Source organism: Perognathus longimembris, chromosome 10, assembly GCF_023159225.1.
Source record: "Perognathus longimembris pacificus isolate PPM17 chromosome 10, ASM2315922v1, whole genome shotgun sequence".
NCBI classification, from domain to species: Eukaryota; Metazoa; Chordata; class Mammalia; order Rodentia; family Heteromyidae; genus Perognathus; species Perognathus longimembris.
In genome coordinates this window covers 66,474,918-66,494,705 of record NC_063170.1, presented here as the reverse complement: position 1 = coordinate 66,494,705, position 19,788 = coordinate 66,474,918, and the positions used below count along the sequence as shown (strand labels likewise).

Below are 19,788 nucleotides of genomic sequence, written 5' to 3'. Positions count from 1 at the left end.
AGAATCTGAAGCAGACAACGGAAGGGCTAGCTGCAGGTGGAACTGGCTCATCCTGGCCAAAGCGCCCCCAGGACACAGCTGTTCTTCTTCTGCGGTCTGGATCTTCACACTGGCTTCCTTTCCTACCTTCCAAGCTTGAGCCTTTATCGCCTGCCCTCTAATTCATTGAGTTGCCTCAAAACTTTCCAAGAGAATTCCCTTTTGATCTTTGCTTAAACTCCCAAAGTTAGTTGCTAGTACTTATGTTTTGGGGCTTTTGGGGTGTTTTTTTGTTTTTTGTTTGGTAATTCTCCAAAGGTTTGTGGGCAGGTGATTTAATGTACTCTATAGACTGAACACGCACACATAAAAGCAACAAATCCATGTATGTTGAAAACAGTAACAAAAAGAGCCAAAAACTTCCTTACAACTAGATATGCCATCTTAATGACACATGGCCTGTATTATTCCCCTCTGGGACCTAAGATGAGGTTATTCTATAAACTAAGTATTCTTGACTTTGAGGTAGAAGTAGCTCCTATATACACAATGGACTGTCAACACACTTTTTCCTATTTTCACACGGTAGATACTGGGATTAGTTCTCTATGTAAAGATGATGGATTCAAGCCAAGTATCAAATAGCAATGATCGTCAAGAGCTAGCCAAACTGGGCATCAGACAGATCAGTGGAAATGTCTTCTGTTATCCATCTAGTTGCATTCCCAAGTCATTACTCTAATCCAAATGCAGTAACCTATGACAGTGAATTTATTTAAGAGAGAATAAGGCCAATACCATGAGAAGAAGTGGAAACCATTTTGTCTGTCTTCATTAAGGAAGCACCTCAGAACACAGCACAAGAAAACTTGCAGGTAAGTTTACTACCAACATTTTATGCACATTTATGCACTTTCCTTTCCTGATCACACTTTACCTAATAGCGCATTCATTTGTGCCAATGTAAGGGCCTGATTTTGCTCTAGTGATTTTTTTTAATACTTCAACTCAGGCGGGTTCCCGCCAGTATCTTCTCTCTTCTCAACAAGAAACTTTACGTATTAGTAGGCTGAAGGTGTAATTCCATGGTGTAACACATGTCTGCATGAGTCACGCCCATGGTTCAATCCCCCAGCAGCACAAAATGTAAAAGAAAAGAAGTATTTGAGATAGAATATATTCATTGATTCTGTACCTTATAATGATTAAAAAACATAAAGAATAAATGTGAAATATACTGAATCTGATTCACTCGAACTCTCTTAAGCAGTAACTTGGTTAATTTTTTCTTCATTACCAAATGTTCTTTCTCCATTTCTTTCTCTTCCAAGTTAGATTTAGTTATCTAGATTAGTTAAGTTGTCTAATATTATATTTTTTAAAAGTACAGTGGGACCCTGATATATGGAGGCAAGTTCCAAAGCAATATTCAGTCTGTGAGTTTACTGTTAACCCTTCCAAGTTCTAATTCCTGGTGTAAACAGTCATGGCTAAAAGCACCCAGGAAAACAGATGGAGGATAAGGTTCTTCAGTCATTACAAAGTGTGGGGTGTGGAGCATATACTAACTCTAACACTAGTTATCCTGACATGAAAGGAAACATCAATGTTGTATTTTTGCTTAAAATTGAATGATCAGAAGTATCAAGAATTTCTGTACTCAACGGCATGAATGATTTGAAAAGCATATACTTGCATGTAATTAGTGGCCACGCATCATCATTTCTGTTGTCCTAATTCTGACAGCACCTTTCCAAACAGAATTTATCATTATCTGTGATAAGAAAGAGGCCTGATGTGTGGGTACGTGGCTGTGTTTGGGGTTGGGGTTGTGTGGATGCTGGAGATGGGACACCGTTACTCCTACCTGTTAAGCAGTGCGCTTGATCACTGAGCCACACATCCATCCCGATTTTCAAAGTTTAGTTAAAATCCAGAAAGATCACTGACACCTTATGGAAAAAATAAGCTTTTGACTATATGAACATATTTTAATAACCATCCTCTTTTTTTATTTTTCAGCCTTTCTAACACGTACTTTTAGTTTTATCCTGAAGGAAGACCTTTATGACTATGTAGGGGACTTCGCCTCATATTTCTCCTTCTATGTCAATGTCTATACTATAACCCATATGATACTTTCTCAAAAGTATCACCCTGACGCTATAGAGCAGCCTGTGTAATGGTATCTTCCGTACACCTGCCTCGCGAAACAGGAGCTTGTTCCATAATCAGGGACAATTCTGAAATATACTATTTCAATGGGAGAAGACAATCAAGTGGGGTCAGGACAAAAGATGGCAGTAGATAACTAAGGTAGAAATCCCTGGCATAATGCAGTGCGTCGTTCACACAGTGACACGAGTTCACAGCCCGTCAGTAGGAGGGTCAGGGTCTGGACAACGCCTAACCAGTCCACCGGCTGGTGAGGAAGGCTTTAAAGGAAGTCCCTAGTTGTTACAGGATCAGGACCATTGGCCCAAAAGTTCCATTAAAGACTCCCAGACAAAAGCAAAATAACACACAATGCACAGACACACACACACACACACACACACACACACACACACACACACTCTTTTAGGACCCCTCCCTGATGTGAGTTTTGCTTCCTTTGCTTTTCCTTTCTAATGAAATGAACTTCAGTACTTGGCTCTACCCTTCCCTGCCCTTGAGGAATTCACACCATCCTTCCCCAGAGCTGCATATTTCAGTGATTATTGGCATTGAGTGACTGGTATTTAAGTGATGAAAATAAGGAGAATAGAAAACATGGAAGTTCTACCCATTCAATGTCTTTCAAAGTCAGTTAATGCAGTATCTATTTGGGAGGGCTATGGTTACAGTGTGCAGACCTGAGTCTTCCTGCGTGCATCTGCAGTTGGCGGCCAGCTTTGGAGAACTTGCTCATCTCTTGAAAGATTAAACAGCAGGGATCCATTTGACAACTTCAAGGAAAACAGATCCCTTTGGGCAAACCGGAAAGAGGCTCCGCTTGCATGCATCAAGTTCTTGAAAATACAAAAATTATTTACAAAGGCACTGAAATCAGTAAAAAGATATTTTGCAAGTAACCAATTATTAATGTAATAATTTTGGATGGAAATATTTAGGCTGTGGCTCTTTCCAGTGGCCATTTTGTGACCTTTTTTTAAACAAACAGATAAACAATGGATTTTTCTGTGAAGGTACAATTTAAACATCCTTGTACATTGAATAAAGTACAGTGGGCTGGGACAATGGGACATTTTGAGAGAAAACAATTTTTGAAAAGTAGGATGTTGTACACTACAAACACCAGGCTTTCATTTACAGCACTGAAATTACATTAGGAAATAATGCCTCCTTCTGTGAAAAGCCTTGGAAAGGCTAAAAAAATATCAAAGTGACCCATTTTCTCACAACCCAAATATTAAACTAATGCCGTTTCAACTAATTCCTTTTCCTTGATAACATCCTGAAATCCGAGCACAGGTGAAGAGCCACTGGAGTTCCATGTTAGTAGACATTAGTAGACATTTAAATAATTCTATTACGCTAAGGTGTATAGCTCACCAAATTCTGGTAGTCCTTACTGCCTGTTCTATTTGCCTCTTCCCAGTCAGATAAGTTATCATTGATGTTCTTTCACTGCATTTTTCCTCACTGAAACGTTTGCTTGCAAAAATCTATAAAACAATGATAAAATTCAGAACTGGGAATTTCAGCCAGTGAACTTTTTTCTTTCCAGTTCTGGGGCTTGAACCCAGAGTCTGGGTACTGTCCCTAAGCCTCTTTGTGTCAAGGCTAGTGTTCTACCACTTGAGCCACAAACAATGTCACTTCCAGTTTTCAGTGCTTAATTAGAGATAAGAGTCTCATAGGGACTTTTCTGGGCTGGCTTAGAACCTCAATCCTTAAATATCATCCTCCTGTCTCTAGGATTATAGGTGTGAGCCATCCATATCCGCTTCATCCAATGATTTATTTTTTTTTTTGCAAAGACTGAAAAGATTCACTTGGAAGACTGAATTCAGCCTCAGTAAGGAGAAAAGAATAAACCTCCCTCTAATAGTTATTGGTTAAGAGTGAGAATATTACAAAAGCATAATTACTTCCATAATAATTATGAGCAACAGAGCTTTTCTCTCTTTACAGAAATGACCAAGAAATTCTACCACCCAGTAATTCTCTGTAGCTGAGACTCTGTCTCACCTTTTAAGGATGAGCTATATACCTTTTCCCATGGAACTTGAACCTCCATGCCAAAACCTTCAGTTCTTCTATTCTCAGAGACACATCCCTAGTTGTACTAAGGAAGGTTGATGACAAATACAAAGAAGTCACTTCTTATAATTACAAGCAAAGGCCAATATCATTCATCATTCAGGTTTCCTGAACTTTTCAAACTCCACCAATAACTTGCCTTGTTTGTGGGGAACCCATGTGATGTGCTAACAATCAGGTATTGTTGAATATTAATTGTTTCCCCATGAATCATCTCATTAATTTTACTAACATGATGAAACAGGTCTCATGAATCTCATTCTCTATGAGAAAACTGAGGCATGAAAAGTTAAATCATGTGTCAAGATGTTTACAGTATGGAAGTAATGGAGTTCATTATTCAAACCCAGGTCTTTCTGACATCACAACTGCAGGCTCACTCATTTCTCTGTCATATCACCTTACACACACACACACACACACACACACACACACACACACACACACACGAATTTGTGGCCTTCTTAAAGTCAGATTCTAGTGTTAGTTAGATAAGAATGACAGTAAATCTTTGCTATGATCCTAGAAGTTTCCCTAACCATGCACAGTTCCTGGAAGCTCCAAAGAGAAAGACTTTCTCTTCTTGTTTCTAGAACTCAGTTCTGTTACTGTATGATTGATTTGCCATCACAGGAAGGAGAAGGATTGAGTTTGGAGGCACTAGGATATGAATCTGTATATCTAAATACTCAAACCACCTTTGGAATAGCAAGAGGCTCATGTTATGAGAAAGAAAGCTGATTTGTTTTCCTGATTTTGCTCAGTCCCACAGGGAGACTTGCCCCAAACCACTTAAGTTGTAATCTCTTCTCCTTTTCTTGCCCCTCACCCTTACCAGCCTTCTCATTTTTTCCCCTGTTATAGGCCTTGAATTCGGGGCCTGGGCACCATCCCTGAGCTCTTTTGCTCAAGACTTGCCATCTACTACTTTGTGCCACAGCTCCACTTCTAGTATTCTGGTGGTTAATTGGAGGTATGAGTTTCACAGCCTTTCCTGCCCGGACTGGCTTTGAACTATGATCTTCAGATCTCAGCCTCCTGAGTAGCTAGAATTATAGGCATAAGCCACTGGGGCCAAGCCTCACATTCTTTTAAATTGGAGAAGAGACACTATTAAAGACACATGTGAATTCATTTACATTTATGGTGCAGTTGGAACATATTTGATTGTACATATATTCCCTGAGTACTATTATACTTAGAAAAGAATTAGTTTTCAAAAATTTGTCAAAAAATATTTTCAAGATGTTTCCTAAAACCTCTGTTTTCTCACTTTAAGAAGCACTAGCTGACTTTTAATCTATTCTGTCTCCAAAGAGAAGCATTCACAAATTGGAAGATTTTATTCGAACTGTCAATGACACAATCTTCAATATTGATCTTGGCATTTAAATATATGATTGGGTTGAATGAATGATCCAGGGTGTTTTAACCATCTTATAAAGTCTGAACTTCTATGAAAAGTCATTATGGGGCAAATTCTGATATTGTTTCTTGCATTTCCACCGAATAATAGGAAGGGAAAAGCAACCTAATTATCCTCACTTCTAACCTGTTCATAGAACATAGTTTCATAAAGACCCATAGCAAACATTTGTCTTAATCCTGAGGAAAGGAAAGCTACCCTCTGAATGAGCAACATGGTCTCAATCTTACAGATACTGGAAATTATGTACCAGTACAGTCACTGTTCTTTCTTTATCCAATAGGAAAATCAGTATTAATGTTCCCATCCCCTTACAGCAATTACATAATGCAAGATGTTATGTGAGCTTTATTTCTGAGCTTTATCTCAGTATGGTACTCATTTTTTCCCTCTAGATCTTTTGCCTTCTTTCCATCCTAATATTTTAGATATTTCTCTATGTCAGCCTCCAGCCTTATTTTGATCAAAGTAGGATTCAGAGAAAAAAGGAAGAAATAAAACACCATCCAAAATGATTAGCTATCTCTGTGGGGACTCATAAAGTCAATTGTTAATGAATCCAATAAATCAAAGCATGCCACAAAGCCAGAGTTAAGATTTTTTTCCTCCTGTAATCAGAAAGTTTCTAACTAAATTACACTAGGCACTTTCCCTTTAGGAACATAGAATTTGTAGGCACTGTAGTGAACAAAATATAGGCATGGTCTTATCCTACAGTTCTGGGGGTGAGGAACGAAGAAAAATAGGAAAGAAATGACATGGAGATGTCATTGAGGACTCTAGGAACACAAGTCAAGCCAACACCACACAAGAAGGAAGTGTGAATGTGGGTGTTTGAATCTAGACATTTTGTATGGGATTATAATGATACATGTATAGAAGCCCTCTAGTCAATATGGCTAGGAATAAGAGCACTTCAGTCAATGAGAGACAGAGAGAGAGAGAGAGACAGAGACAGAGAGAGACAGAGAGAGACAGAGAGAGAGTGAGAGGAATATGGGAATGATCCACTCATCCCTGACTTTTTTAAAATCATAGCTGTTAATAATATATTGAGTTACAAGCATGAGTTTTCAAACAAGCCTCACGCCCACCTTTCCGAAAGCAGGTGCAGATCTGTGAGCCATTTGCAGACACATGGAATATCTGCACATATGACTGTAGTTCGAGACTCAGATGCTCAAAGCCTTCACTTCAACGTTCATGACACCATTCCATATGAAATGCACCTCGGTTTCTCTTCCTCTGATTATTTTCCTGTTTTTACAATCAGTCCATTGGACCAGTCAATACAATAACACTATTGATGGGTAAAATTCTAAAATCCTTAGCAATAAAACTGAGGCCTTATTTTAAGAATCGGGTAAGAAATTCCAACTACCTATTATATGTAATATATATATATATAAATTGATAACATAATATATAACACATACATCACATATAAGGAAAGCCTTAATGTTTATTCTAAAGATTTCCCAAGCTTGAGAATTTTGTCTCATTTTTCAAAATCTGCCCAATAGAAGACAGTTGGAAAAAAAAACAAACACACAAAAAACACTTGAACCGATTAACTTTCAGCTAAGGCTGAATAAATATACATAAGAGAATCCTCCAGAAGTGCCACTAGTAGAACTCTGTCCTCGAAATCATCTGACATGTGAAAGACGATCTGTCCACCTGTGCCCCACTGCCTGGGTGATGGATTCTGTTTCCACCACGCCTCCCAAGGCATTAAGAGTGTAACCCCTCTGGAAGTCAGAATGGTGGTTGGGGATCTGACTCACAGAATGCCAAACAGTCCCATTTCGTAGAGCGACAAGGATGAGTGGCACCCATCCAAGGCCACCAGCAGGCAAATGGTCTCAGGGTGTCACGTGCATGCTGGAAGCCCCTCCGATAATTAGAAGGCATATGTAAGGTATTGATTTTAGTGCTTATTATTTTCTTTTTTTTCCCTTAATCCTTCTAAGAGCTGGTGACTGACATTAGGGTCACACCTTGGACACTCTGTCCTCCAAGAGCATGCATTTCAGAATGAAGGCACGAGTGGGGTCAGGGTGGGTACCCCGAGTGTTTCTTCACAGTCTCTAAAAGGCACAGATATTGGGGCACAGATATCGTCCTACCTGCCTCTTTGGAAATCTGCGTGAAGGATTCCACACCTTTCTCTCCATAGCTTCCTTCGGATGCGAGGGTGGACACATAGTTCCAGCCCAGCGCCTTGACGATGTCTACCATGGCCTGGGCCTGGAAGGAGTCCGGTGGGACCACACGGGAGAAGAAGTCATAGCGCCGGTCATCGCTGAGCTCAGGGGCCGTGGATGCATAACTAATCTGGGGGATCTGCAAAGACAAGGAAAGCACCGCGTGAGAACACCCCATTGGGATGGGGCAGACTCGGACACACACAAGAAGGCAAGTCACCCAAAACTCCACGCGAAGGGGGAGGCCAAGGGGCTTCTGTGCCTTCTGCCAAGTTACCAGCGCGTGAATGGAGGCCACCAAAACACACCCCTCACAGCTAGGGGGAGTCTATGAGGTTCAAGTAAGGGTCCCATAGAGGCACACTAGGTAAGAGTCCAATTGCTTCCTTCATGCTATGTGGTACTTATTGTCAAGATTGTGCAAAATTCAGCTACCCAAGCAGTTTGCAACCCACTGATTTTAACTAAGTCCAATTATAGATAGAGCTACAAAAGAAAAATCCCTTGCAGTCTATTTTCATATTCTCCTCCTTGTCCAAGATAAAAAAAAACAGTTTTATATATCCCAGATAATATTGCTTTGGAAACATTGTATACTATTTATTGAAATCTTCACTATCAAGTCCTGTTCTAAGCATTTTATATGCAGTTCCTCATGTAATCACCAACAAGTACTCTATATTAGACTATAGTAGACTAGGCTATATTTTTCTTCCAATTTACCTCATTGTTGTTTTAGAGGTGATATACAGTGGGGTTAGCTTTGCATATAGCAGGTAGTAAGCATAGTGGCATCTCTTCCCTCCTTTTCTCCCATTCCCTCCCTTCCATCTCCATCCCAGATCCACCTACAAGTTGCATAGTCCACTTTCATCAGTGTCCAAGCAGCCAGCTAATATTTTTTATTAGCTTGTTTAAAAAGAACTAGACAAGGGGAATATGATTTTTGCCTCAAGTCATGAAGCTGTGAAATAAAAATACCCAAATGGTGGGATAAGGGGTGAACGAATTCAGCAGTGAAACTCAGTAGATACTATGTTGGAAATGAATTATACAACTTGAGGGAAGGAGTTGGGGGGGGGCAACTTGGAGAAAATAAGGGATGACACAGTTCAGAGAGAAATGTACTCAGGATTTGACTCATGTACCTGTAACCTCTCAGTACACCGCTTTTGCAATAAATTTTTTAAAAAGGAAAAAGAAAAAAAATACCTGAAAGCATCTTGAGCAAGCAATTGCATTCTTAATTGTAACAGCTTGCTAAATGGTTACAAAAGTGTTCTAGTCATAAGCATAGCACAGAGAGGCAGGTAGAGTTTTGGAGTCCATGCTAATGTCGATGCACAGCATGGGATGTTATTTTGCTTCTTCTTCCTATGCTGCTATTCAGAGTTTTAACACTTCAGCAAAACTCACCTAAACAGATGGCCAGAATGAGTTGCCTGTGTGTTGTTGAGCGTTGGGAGGTTATAAGTTTGAGGTCAAGAAAATATCAACTGAATGGAGGTTCTTGGAAGAAAAACTGAGGGAGGGAAGGAGGGACAAAGAGGCTTTTCCTTACAAGAAATAAAAACAGAAAGAACTCAAACAGGTCGATATATTTCCATCAATTTCCACTTGTGGAAATGTAAAAGCTTCATGCCGGCACACAGATGCTGTCTCTGCACAAATGCTTCTCCACTTCACAAAGAGCCTTAATAAAGATGCAACCAGCCCTCCACTTCAATTCCCACTTACGATGTGGCTGTAAAACATCACAGTTGTGGAGAGTCCCAATACAAATGTGTTTCCTTAACGGTGCTCCAAATTTCACTAATAGATATCCTGGTGAAATGGATGTCCTTCCTCCTTACCACAATCCCAGGGAAAATGATTGCATGGGATCCACTCCTTCCGTGCTAAATAAGAAATATCTACTGGCTTACAATCACACTTACGTATGTTCTCTATCCAGTACGATTTGTTTCCCCATTTTACAAATAATGATGACAACGTGAAGAATGAAAAAGCAAATAGATTTCATCTCTGGCATGGAAATAAGGGGTTTTATATGGATATCGTTTCTAGTAATGGAGATGAAGGACTAGGGAAATTGATGTAGCCTATGAAATAGGATGTTGCATATTTATTTTACTATAATGCTTCCTACTTACTTGTTGTTCTCTACATAGACATAGTCACAGACATTTTCATTTCTGGTATAAATGAACTGCACAATCTTGTGCTTGTTTATACTGTACAGTAGTATGTACAAGTTGACATTTTTCATACAGTCTATAATGTATGCCGACCATTTTCACCCCCAATCACCATCTTTTGTCTCCTTCCCCTATCTCCTCTTGAATAGGCCCCTTTCTACTTTCATGTCATTGTGTTCAGTCTAGAGTCAAAAGAAAAGAAAACATGAATTATTTTTCTTTCCAATTATTGTTTTGTGAAAATAAGGTAATTTTTGTTCCTTTTTTGGCTGAAAAAAATCTATTGTGTGTATAGGCCTTATCTCTTAAATCAATCTATATCTTTCCTTAGAGTAGAAGCTTTTACAATATAATTTCCAGACATAGATGTTATATGATTTTAGCCTGTATCTTAGTTACTTATCCCATACCACAGATTCATAGATTTCATCACTTCTTTCCAAGAGGTCTTAGATATTGTGATTATGATTCCTTTGTTGTTGTTTTTTTGTAAACTGCTATCTAAGTATAAGATTTCCTCTAACTTGCCTTTGGTTCTTTATTGTCGATCTCCTAATTTCTTTAGTCTATTAAATACTTTCTGTTTGGGTTTTTAAATTTGATTTATTGAATTTTTAATCTTCATGATTTGTATTTAGGTCTCCCTCCCCTCCCCCCCTGCAGAATCTATTTGCTAAATGTCTCAGTCAATCTTGAGTTGACTCATTTACTTTAGTCACATGCTTATTTTAGTTCCTTGGTGGTCATTGGTCATTTTTAATACTGGTCCTTCAAATTCTATGTCTGCTACTTCAACAATATTATTATCAGCTATGTTATCTTGTTTTTTATCCAAATTTCTTCTGTTTCTATATTGTAATTTGTTTATCTCTTGGGATGTGTGTCTCTCCCAGTTTCATGTCAGGATATTTTTAGTGAGCAGTTTTCCCTTGAGAGCTCAATCTTTAGTATTGCTTTGATTTTTGGTATCCTGGGTAGTGTATATATGTTTATCTTAATTAGGGAAGGAAAGAGGGAACATCAAAAAGGTGAGATGAAGGATAACGGGTAAACCAATGCAACAGCAATACTTACAAGACAATATGTTGTAAACTAACTGTACAACTGGAGGGGGGATTGAGGAGGAGGGAAAGTGGAAGAAAAATGAGGGAGGGAATAACAAGTTTGACAAGAAATGTACTCACTATCTTACCTATATAACTGCAACCCCTTTGTACATCACCTTGACAATAAAAATTGAATTAAACAAGAATGCCAAAGAATACCAAGTGTAGAGATACAATAAAAACCAATTAAAGACATTTACCATGCCATCATTAGAAGTGGTAAAAAATAAACTATGAAGTTAAAATTTAATGGTAATATAATGGGGGAGAAGGATGGAAGGGGTGACATTGGTCAAGACGCATCGTACTCACGATCTGACCTATGGAATTGTAGCCTCTTTCTACAACTACTTAATAATAATTGTTTTTAAGCAGAATAACTTGAAAAGAAATTAATGGTAATAAAAAATAATAAAAGAATGAAAGACAGGAGTGCCCAGGAAAAGGACAAAAGAAAGACAAGATTAAATAAAAGATGAAAAAATAAATGTGGGGAAGCAGACCAGAGAGCAAGAGACAAAAACACCTGATTACAAAAAAAAAAAAGGAAAAATCAACACAGAATGAGATAAAATAAGGAAAGAAAAGACTCAAAATATAAAGAAATTAAAATAAAGTGATAGCAGTTCTTAAAAACACAACAGAAAAAGTAACAACCACCAAAAGAAACAGCAACTAAAATGAAGGACGAGGAATGGGGAAAGATTCTTTTTAAGTCCTCTAGTTTGGGATTGTCTCTGATAGCCACAGAGGCTCAGAGAAGCCCTGAGCATTGAGGTTTGAGCTTCAGGAAACGGGTCCCAGCAACCCAATGCTCTTCCTGCTCTTCTCAGGCCTTTGATACTCTTTGTGGGGAGAAGGAAGGGGGGACCATGAGGAACTCACACAGCAGCAGCAAATAAGCTTTGGAAACCAAACAGTGCACTGGGCACAGGCTGGACCGCCTCAGTCTCTTCTGTCCACAGGCAGTGAGCTCATTCCTCACCAGAGTCAGACCTCCAAGCACCAGGCCTCCTTGGCCACGGCTCCCTGCCGCCTAATCTCAGCAGGTCCTTTTCTGACCATCTCTCTCTCTCCCTCTGCATGTCAGGTCTTCGTGGTAGCTCACTCACAAACAGTAGGCCCCTTCTCAAGTTGGCACCTGGATGTAGCCCTCTTGAGATGGGGAGGGCAGCACAGTGGCTTTCTCCACGTTGGCCTGCCTTGCAGGAGTCATGGGATCTGAGGCTTCTGAGGACTGTGTGCCTATCCAGCTGCTAGGGCTGCAAGTCTCCTCTCTCGTTGCCTGGCTCACAGTGGGGTTGCCGCTTTGGCTTTTCCTCCCACCTGGGTCCCAAATGATTACCCGTCATCATTAACGATCATCTACACTTTGTGTCTGCAGTTTGAAACCCTTCCCCTCACGCCAACCTTCATTGGAAGTCAGCAACTAATCTTTTCATAAAAGCAACTGTTTCATCTCCTATAAAAGAGGTATTCCATCTAAGACTTCTGTCTCTGCAAAGAACACAAGACACTTTTCAATCTTTATTCATACAAAGACCACATCATCGTCTCTATTATTATTCGTTTCACTACATTTCAATTTGTCTAACACGCAGAGTGATTTTGTTGATGACGAGTGCCAAAAAGGATTTCAAACATCCACATCGTTGTTCTTTGGAATGACTTCAGGCTTTGTCTTAGAAAATTAACAATATATATATTATTTATAAAAAGATTGAGGTACAAATGCAAGAAAGCATATTGATTTAATGCCAGGATTTCTGTGAGCATTCTTTCATACCTTTTTACTAGCTGGTTGTATTTGGAAATTCATGTACATGTTATTAACAAATAACACATGAATCTTAGCTCCATTCCTTCTGAATCTCCTCTCTTCTCCCTCATCACTTCTTCCCCTCCCTAACTTCACTCCCTCCCCTCTACACACCCTCTTAGAGAATAATATTCTGTAGTATAGACATTTCAACTAAACCTATCATTCTTAAATAAGTAAGTCCCCTTCAAAATTTAAGTGTCATAGAAGTTAAAATCCTCAGAGCAAATTCAAAATCCATGAATCTTTTCTTAGAATTGTTCAGATCACTCCCCATCTCAAAATTCAAAAAATATTTGTTGTCTTCAATAACCTCTTTCTCTACATGGAAATCACCTCAGGTTGTTAGGTAGGGTGAAATAACAACAGGTTGTTTTTTTTTGTTGTTGTTGTTGTAGCTTTTCTCTTTTGTGATTAGCTTACTTGCCATAGCTCCACCCATTAAAAAACAATCATGTTATACTGTCAGACATGGCCATCTCTTGTGTTGTGATACATTCTTAAACATCTTTCAGAATACTTTCTACTCTCCTACTTTTCTGGCTTTCAAGTCATAGGATAGCATTCGACTATTTCAGCCATTATAAGCTTAGAGTAGTTAAAGACTAAATTAGAGTCCATATAAACTTTACAAAAACTTCTTTCAGGTTCACAAGTTTCATTACAATTTTGATGAGGATTGCATTACACATCAGTTTGGTAAAATTGATATACTCATAACACTGTATCTTCTTCATGGGAAAATAATTATTTCAATTTCTTTTCTCTTTCATGTTTTTCTTAGTAAAACTTTAATAATTGTCTCCATGTAGGTTTTCTACATTCCTTATTAATTTTCTTTCAAAATAATAATTATTTTTCTTATACAAGAGAATAAAATATTATTTTGTTAATCTATCTTGCTGGGAGGTAGGGATATTTTTGTTTTTTTGCACATTTATTTTTCACTTGTACTCTTGTTGAAACTGTTATTACTTCTAGTAGCTGCCAACTTACTTTCTTGGGCTTTTCAGGTAACCAAACCATATAATGATGATGATGATGCTGAAGATGATGACGATGTATTTTACTTTCTTTACTAAGTACATGATCTAGAACTCCAAGAAAAACTGCAGCTATAATAGGAAAATTCCCTTCCCATTTCTTATTTCTACACATTTTAAAAACCAACTCCAATTTAATCTCTTACCTTGAAAAACACGTAAACAGCTAAGCTTATCATTTTCCATTTTATTTTGTTGACTAAAGACTCACAGCTAAAGCTCAGTATATTCCTTTAGATTTAGAAATGGTCTTCTATAATTGAAGGTTGGGGAAGTGATAGGTAGGTGGGAACAAGTGCTTGTAGGAGTGAACTTGCATCAAGACTCCATGCACACATGGATGGTCATGCTAAATTGAAATGCCCTTATACAGCCACTTGAGAAAGAGGGAGAGGAGAGGAGGGGAGGTGAGGAGGGGAGGGGAGGTAAAGGGTTGAAATCTTGGATTCAGTGATAGAATCTGTTCCTGCTTAGCATGAACAGTATATGTTCCTGTGTTTAATCTTCAACCCTCCTGCTCCCCTCAAAAAAACACTGCAGATTTTATAAGTGGGTGGCAGATGCGTAATTTGCCTTCCATTTATATCTAAATCCTTATTCCTAATCCCTGGACTAAAACTTTTAATAAGAACATCATGTTGGCTAGAAAGCAGCCTGCTGACAGTGGCTTTTCCCTCGTTATGTTTGTCTCTGCACTATGTACCACTGAACCATTTCTTCCTTTCCTTAATTGGAATACTTCACCACCTTTTGTTCCTTGTTGTGTCCTACACACTTCTTGTCTTACAACTTTCCACCCTCTCTTATGAGAAAGATCAATACTTTAAGAGTTATTTTCACCAATTACGAAGGACCTTCTGACTACCTCATCCTCACTAGCTATCTTTTGTCTTTTGGATAATAGCTATTTCAGAAAGTGTAAGATGAGACTTTTTTTTTGGGGGGGGGGCGTTGAGGTTTCTATTTTCATTCTCTGCTAATTGGTGATGTTGAACACCTTTTTATACCTTCTGGTCTCTATATGTCTTTGGAGAGATATCTAGGCAGATCCTCACCTGGTTTCTAATCATTATGTGATTTGATGTTATAGACATCTGAATTCTTCATACCTACCAGAGTATTAACTTTCTATCACATATGTGGCTTGTAAATATCTTCTCCTAGTCCATAGGGTTGGGTTTGTTTTTTTTTGGTATTTTTATGTTGTAAAGTGACTCCTTTGCCTACTGAAGCATTTTTAAGTTTCCACTCACCACCTTTATATATTTCTGTTTTTTGTAGTTGGAACGTTTGAAGTGGCATCCAAAAACATCATTGCCAAGGCCACTGTCAAGAATCTTCTTATCTCTAAATCACTGCTAACGTCTGATCTGTGAAAGGATCTTTATAACCTCACTGATGTCAAGGAGAGTGCACTGGGTCTAGAATTCCAATTTGAGCAGCAAAACGGTCAATTCATTGCAAGGAGTTCATTATATATGCAAAAATCTATAGATTCAGAACAAACATCTATGCATGCTTTATGCTTTCATTTCTATGACATCTTTATCTACATCCAGGCCTCCACTTCCTTTTCTCCTCCTCCACAGAAAAAAAAAATCAAGGTTTCCTCTAGGGATATAGCTTTTAATCAGTACTGTCTTGAAGATTACAGGCTGAGATTTGTTTCTACAACACTAAATAAATTTAAGGACTAATTAAATCAATTTGTTATTTTTATATCGATTCTTCAGAGAGGGTGATTTACAACCTGAGAAAGCTGTGTCTTGTTGCTTTGTCCTGGAGGTTGTGTCTCTTTCTAATACCACTGTAGCAACAATGCTTCCTAGTGCTCTGTGTGTGTGCAATGCAGTAACAAATGAGAGAAGATATTTTAATTTCTGGGGCACTTGCCCTTCTTACTGCTGGATTGTCAAATGAATGCTCTGTAGCACTTTATATTATTTAAGCAGTTAAAAATGTCATGTGGCATACCCTACGTGGTTACTGTATATGATTTTGGTACACTGGATATTGTATATATGCCTACCTGATCTAGGGAAGGGAAAGAAAATTGAGTGTGTAAGATATCACAAGAAATGTATTCGCTGCCTTATTGTGTAGCTGTACCCCCTTTGCACAACACCTTGTCAATAAAATTTAATTAAACAAAATGACATGTGAGCTGGGTACCCATGATTCACACCTGTAGTCCTAGTTATTCAGGAGGCTGAGATCTGAGGATTATGGTTTGAAGTCAGCCCGGCCAGGAAAGTCCCTGAGACTCTTACCTCCATTTAACCACAAGAAAACTAGAAGATGTGCTGTGGTTCAAAATGGTAGTCAGCTAGCCTTGAGCAAAAGAGCTCAGAGAGAGTGCCCAGACCCTGAGTTCAAACCCCATGACCATCAAAACAAATCATGGGAACCAATCGTATGTCAGAACCAAGTACCAAAAAGGATTCAAGGTGAAATGTTGAGATATAAACAAATCACATCATATATACCATTATGTATCTAGTCTTTGGAGTCAAATTTGTATCTCACTATCAATACAACTGACAAGGATGCTCAAATTATTTTGGGAGACTGCAAGAATGAAGAAAAGTCAACTGACACCAAATAATTGGCACAATTTAATCACTAGGCCCCTCTCCTAAAGTATCCAACTTTGCCATAGGATTCAATGAGTTTGTGGAGCACTGATGGATTTCCTGCAATGCTGACGTTTTCTTTGGTCACAAGCTTCCTAACTGTAACAATATAATTATCTGTATAGTTATGTAGTTTAGAGTCTCTGTGTTCCTGGAGAAGACTTAACCTCATGGAGGGCAAGGACTTTTGTTTGTAATTATTGAATCACTGGAGAAAAAGCATCAGCATTTGCTGTGTCAATGAGAAAACCTGTGAATGCATGAGTGGGAAGATCCTAAGAGGTCTTTGTTGGCCCTCATCTTTATGTTCCCGTGGATAGCAAGACCCAGAGCCCATGGTAGTTCCTGCATCCTGTACAGGTCTGGGATGGACAGTGTACACACGGGTAAGCATATGTTTGTACCTCTTCCCCACCTTGGTAGGCTTCTCCTGGGTTTTCTTTCCCTTCATTGGAATCCAGATGCGAAATGATGGCATTTGGACTGAAGTATATAAGTCAAGGGACCAAGGAAGCCATTGGGGAAGCTGCTCGCCTTGTTTCTTCTCTTACAAGCAGCATGTACATTAATTCAGATTCCATCCAACTTCATCCTTGCTATTTTCTTTCGGGATTTGTCATTCTGTAATGTTGGTCCTGCCCTAAAATCTCCTTAGTAAGGCTGTCAGGCATGGGTCGAGAGCGAGATAGAGAGAGAGAGAGAGAGAGAGAGAGAGAGAGAGAGAGAGAGAGAGACGCTTCAGTCCTGAGCCATCAATTCCCGTTCATTTCATTACTTTATGTGAACATTGCCACCCTCAAGTAAAACTAGAATATAACAAGTAAAAGAAGGAAAAGTTTAAACTTGAGATAGTTATGTCATGTCTAACATACACAAAATCACATTGCATCAGTGTGTGATGTGTTTCCATGTTCTAAGTGTTGAGACATTAATCCCTTCCAAATTTAATCATATCCCATAGTTAGCACATAGTCAGTTGCTACTAGGCAAAAGGCTTTCCTGGGCTGAAACACATAACCCTTGTAGGCAACATCTCTTTGTCAGCATCTGTTAAAATGATGAAGACCCTTGTTCAGATATATCCCTAGCTACATAGGGAAATCCATTAAAATTGGTACCAAGGGTCCAACACAAACCTAATTCTAATCAAAACACATTATAGAATGTTCTTTGTATCATGTTCTTCCTATTTGTATTCTATTTAAGTTACTGACTGAAAGAACAGTTCTATTCTTCCCCTCCTCGCAAAAAAAGAAGGAAGATGTGAATTGGCTTCCGTGTGCATTGGCTTCCTTCTCCTTATAGGATACTGTTCCTCTTTGTGCTGTAACAAGTGCCTATGATGGTGGGGCCGGTCATCTGGGAAATTATCTTACTTTTGGAAAGGTTAAAGGTGAAAGTCTCATTGTTTTCAGGAGAATCTGCATAGCCAGGAAAGGCAGTACAAAATGTATGCACACTTGTTCCAGAGGGCAGTTTCTACAAAAGTTGTAAAAGGCAATTTTTAGAAGTATCATGTGCAATTAAGATAATGCTCCGGTGTACCTGTAGAGATATTAATGAACTCCCAGTAGGGCATTATTAAGTTCACAGTTAGCAGTAATTTCACTCTTAGTTCTTATTAAGCTTTATTGATATGAATCCCCCCCAAAAGGGAAAATGGTTGAATAACCCTTTTAGGCTTATTCTTTGAAGCATCCCTACCATGTATAATTATGTCTTCTATAGATATCATCTCTGTGCAGACTAGGATGGTTGGGTGGAAATTCTGATTGGGGGCATATTTATTCCCAAGTACTGAAGGTTGACTAAAACTTTTTAATTAGTTTTTCACCTGTATTTTCATACAACTTCATTCATGGTGGTGATTATGGTCAACTATGGCCTTTCATTTCCTATTCTATTTAATTTATTTAATCTCCCAACACTGATTGCTTCCAATATTGTTTGGTGCTAGGGAATCATTTTCTTAAGATCTAAAGTGTTTTTGTGGGAGGGACACAAATCATTTGTGTTCATGTTTAAATGAAGGCCACCTGGGCTCTGGTGGCTCACACCTATAGTCACATAATCCTAGCACTCAGGAGGTTGAGATCTGAGGAACACAATTCAAAGCCAGCCCAGGAAGCAAAGTCTATGAGACTCTTTTCTCCAATTAACCACCAACAAGCCAGAAGTGGAGCTGTGGCTCGAGTAGTAGAACACTAGCCTTGTGCTCTAACAACAAACAACAATAGGTACAGTGCCCAGGACCTGTGTTCATGCTCCAAGACCACTTTTCTTTTCAACGTGTTGGAAGGTGGGAGATTTCATACTTAAAGTACAGATTTTACACTAGTAGAGAGAAGTGAAGAAAGGAGGGACATGAGGTTTATGGCCACATGGTTATTTCCTAATGGCAGAGACTGCCTCTGGCCTCTAACTTAATATCAATCCCATAGGTAGCCATATATGATGAACCTAGGTGAAGTAAAGATTTTATTGAACTTCTTTCATTTTCATTAGATAAGATCCTCAATTCTTTTTTCTGGCACTTGCATATAGAAGTCAAGTTTACTGAACTTTAAAGGCTCCCTTGTATTTTGTAGGTGATAACAATGTCACCTCTGGACGGCATACAATAAAATCATTTTGTATTATAAAAGGTTTCTTTATGGTAATAGTTCCTTATTACTTAATCCAGATAAATAGCATCAGTGTGTGTTGGTGAGGAGGGAGGGTAGGTAGCTTTATTTAATCGACAAATTCTATGTACTACAGATACACGTGAGCAGCTTATAGGTGCTTAGTCATACCCAGGGGTTATTAAAGGCTATATAAGTGTATCTAGTTTATTCTAGTAGATGATAGGATATGGAGCCATTGAAATGGTATTTGACCCATAAACTTTCTTCCTCTATTTATTCCAATCTCATAGAATAACTGTCCGTCAGAAAACACTTTGGTAGCAAGTACTGCTCTAAGATACTAAAAGATTATTAAAGACTAGAAATTCGACAACTTAGATCTAACTAAGGGATATTATTGAAGCTAATCATGAGAGAGGAGGTAGCCAAGGAGCAAAGAGAAGTTCCTTCCCAGTGATACAAAATGCAGAAAACAAACACATTC

The 19,788-nt window shown here is 38.6% G+C and overlaps 1 protein-coding gene across 3 annotated transcripts in view; it reads right to left on the bottom strand.

Annotated features, from left to right (window-relative positions):
• Positions 1–19,788, bottom strand: part of Grm7 (glutamate metabotropic receptor 7) — a 547,225-nt gene that overhangs the window by 344,561 nt on the left and 182,876 nt on the right. For all 3 annotated transcript variants that reach the window (XM_048356200.1, XM_048356199.1, XM_048356201.1), the window contains exon 2: positions 7,801–8,017. In XM_048356200.1, the coding sequence (XP_048212157.1) occupies positions 7,801–8,017 (217 nt within the window). The remainder of the gene's footprint in view (positions 1–7,800; positions 8,018–19,788) is intronic.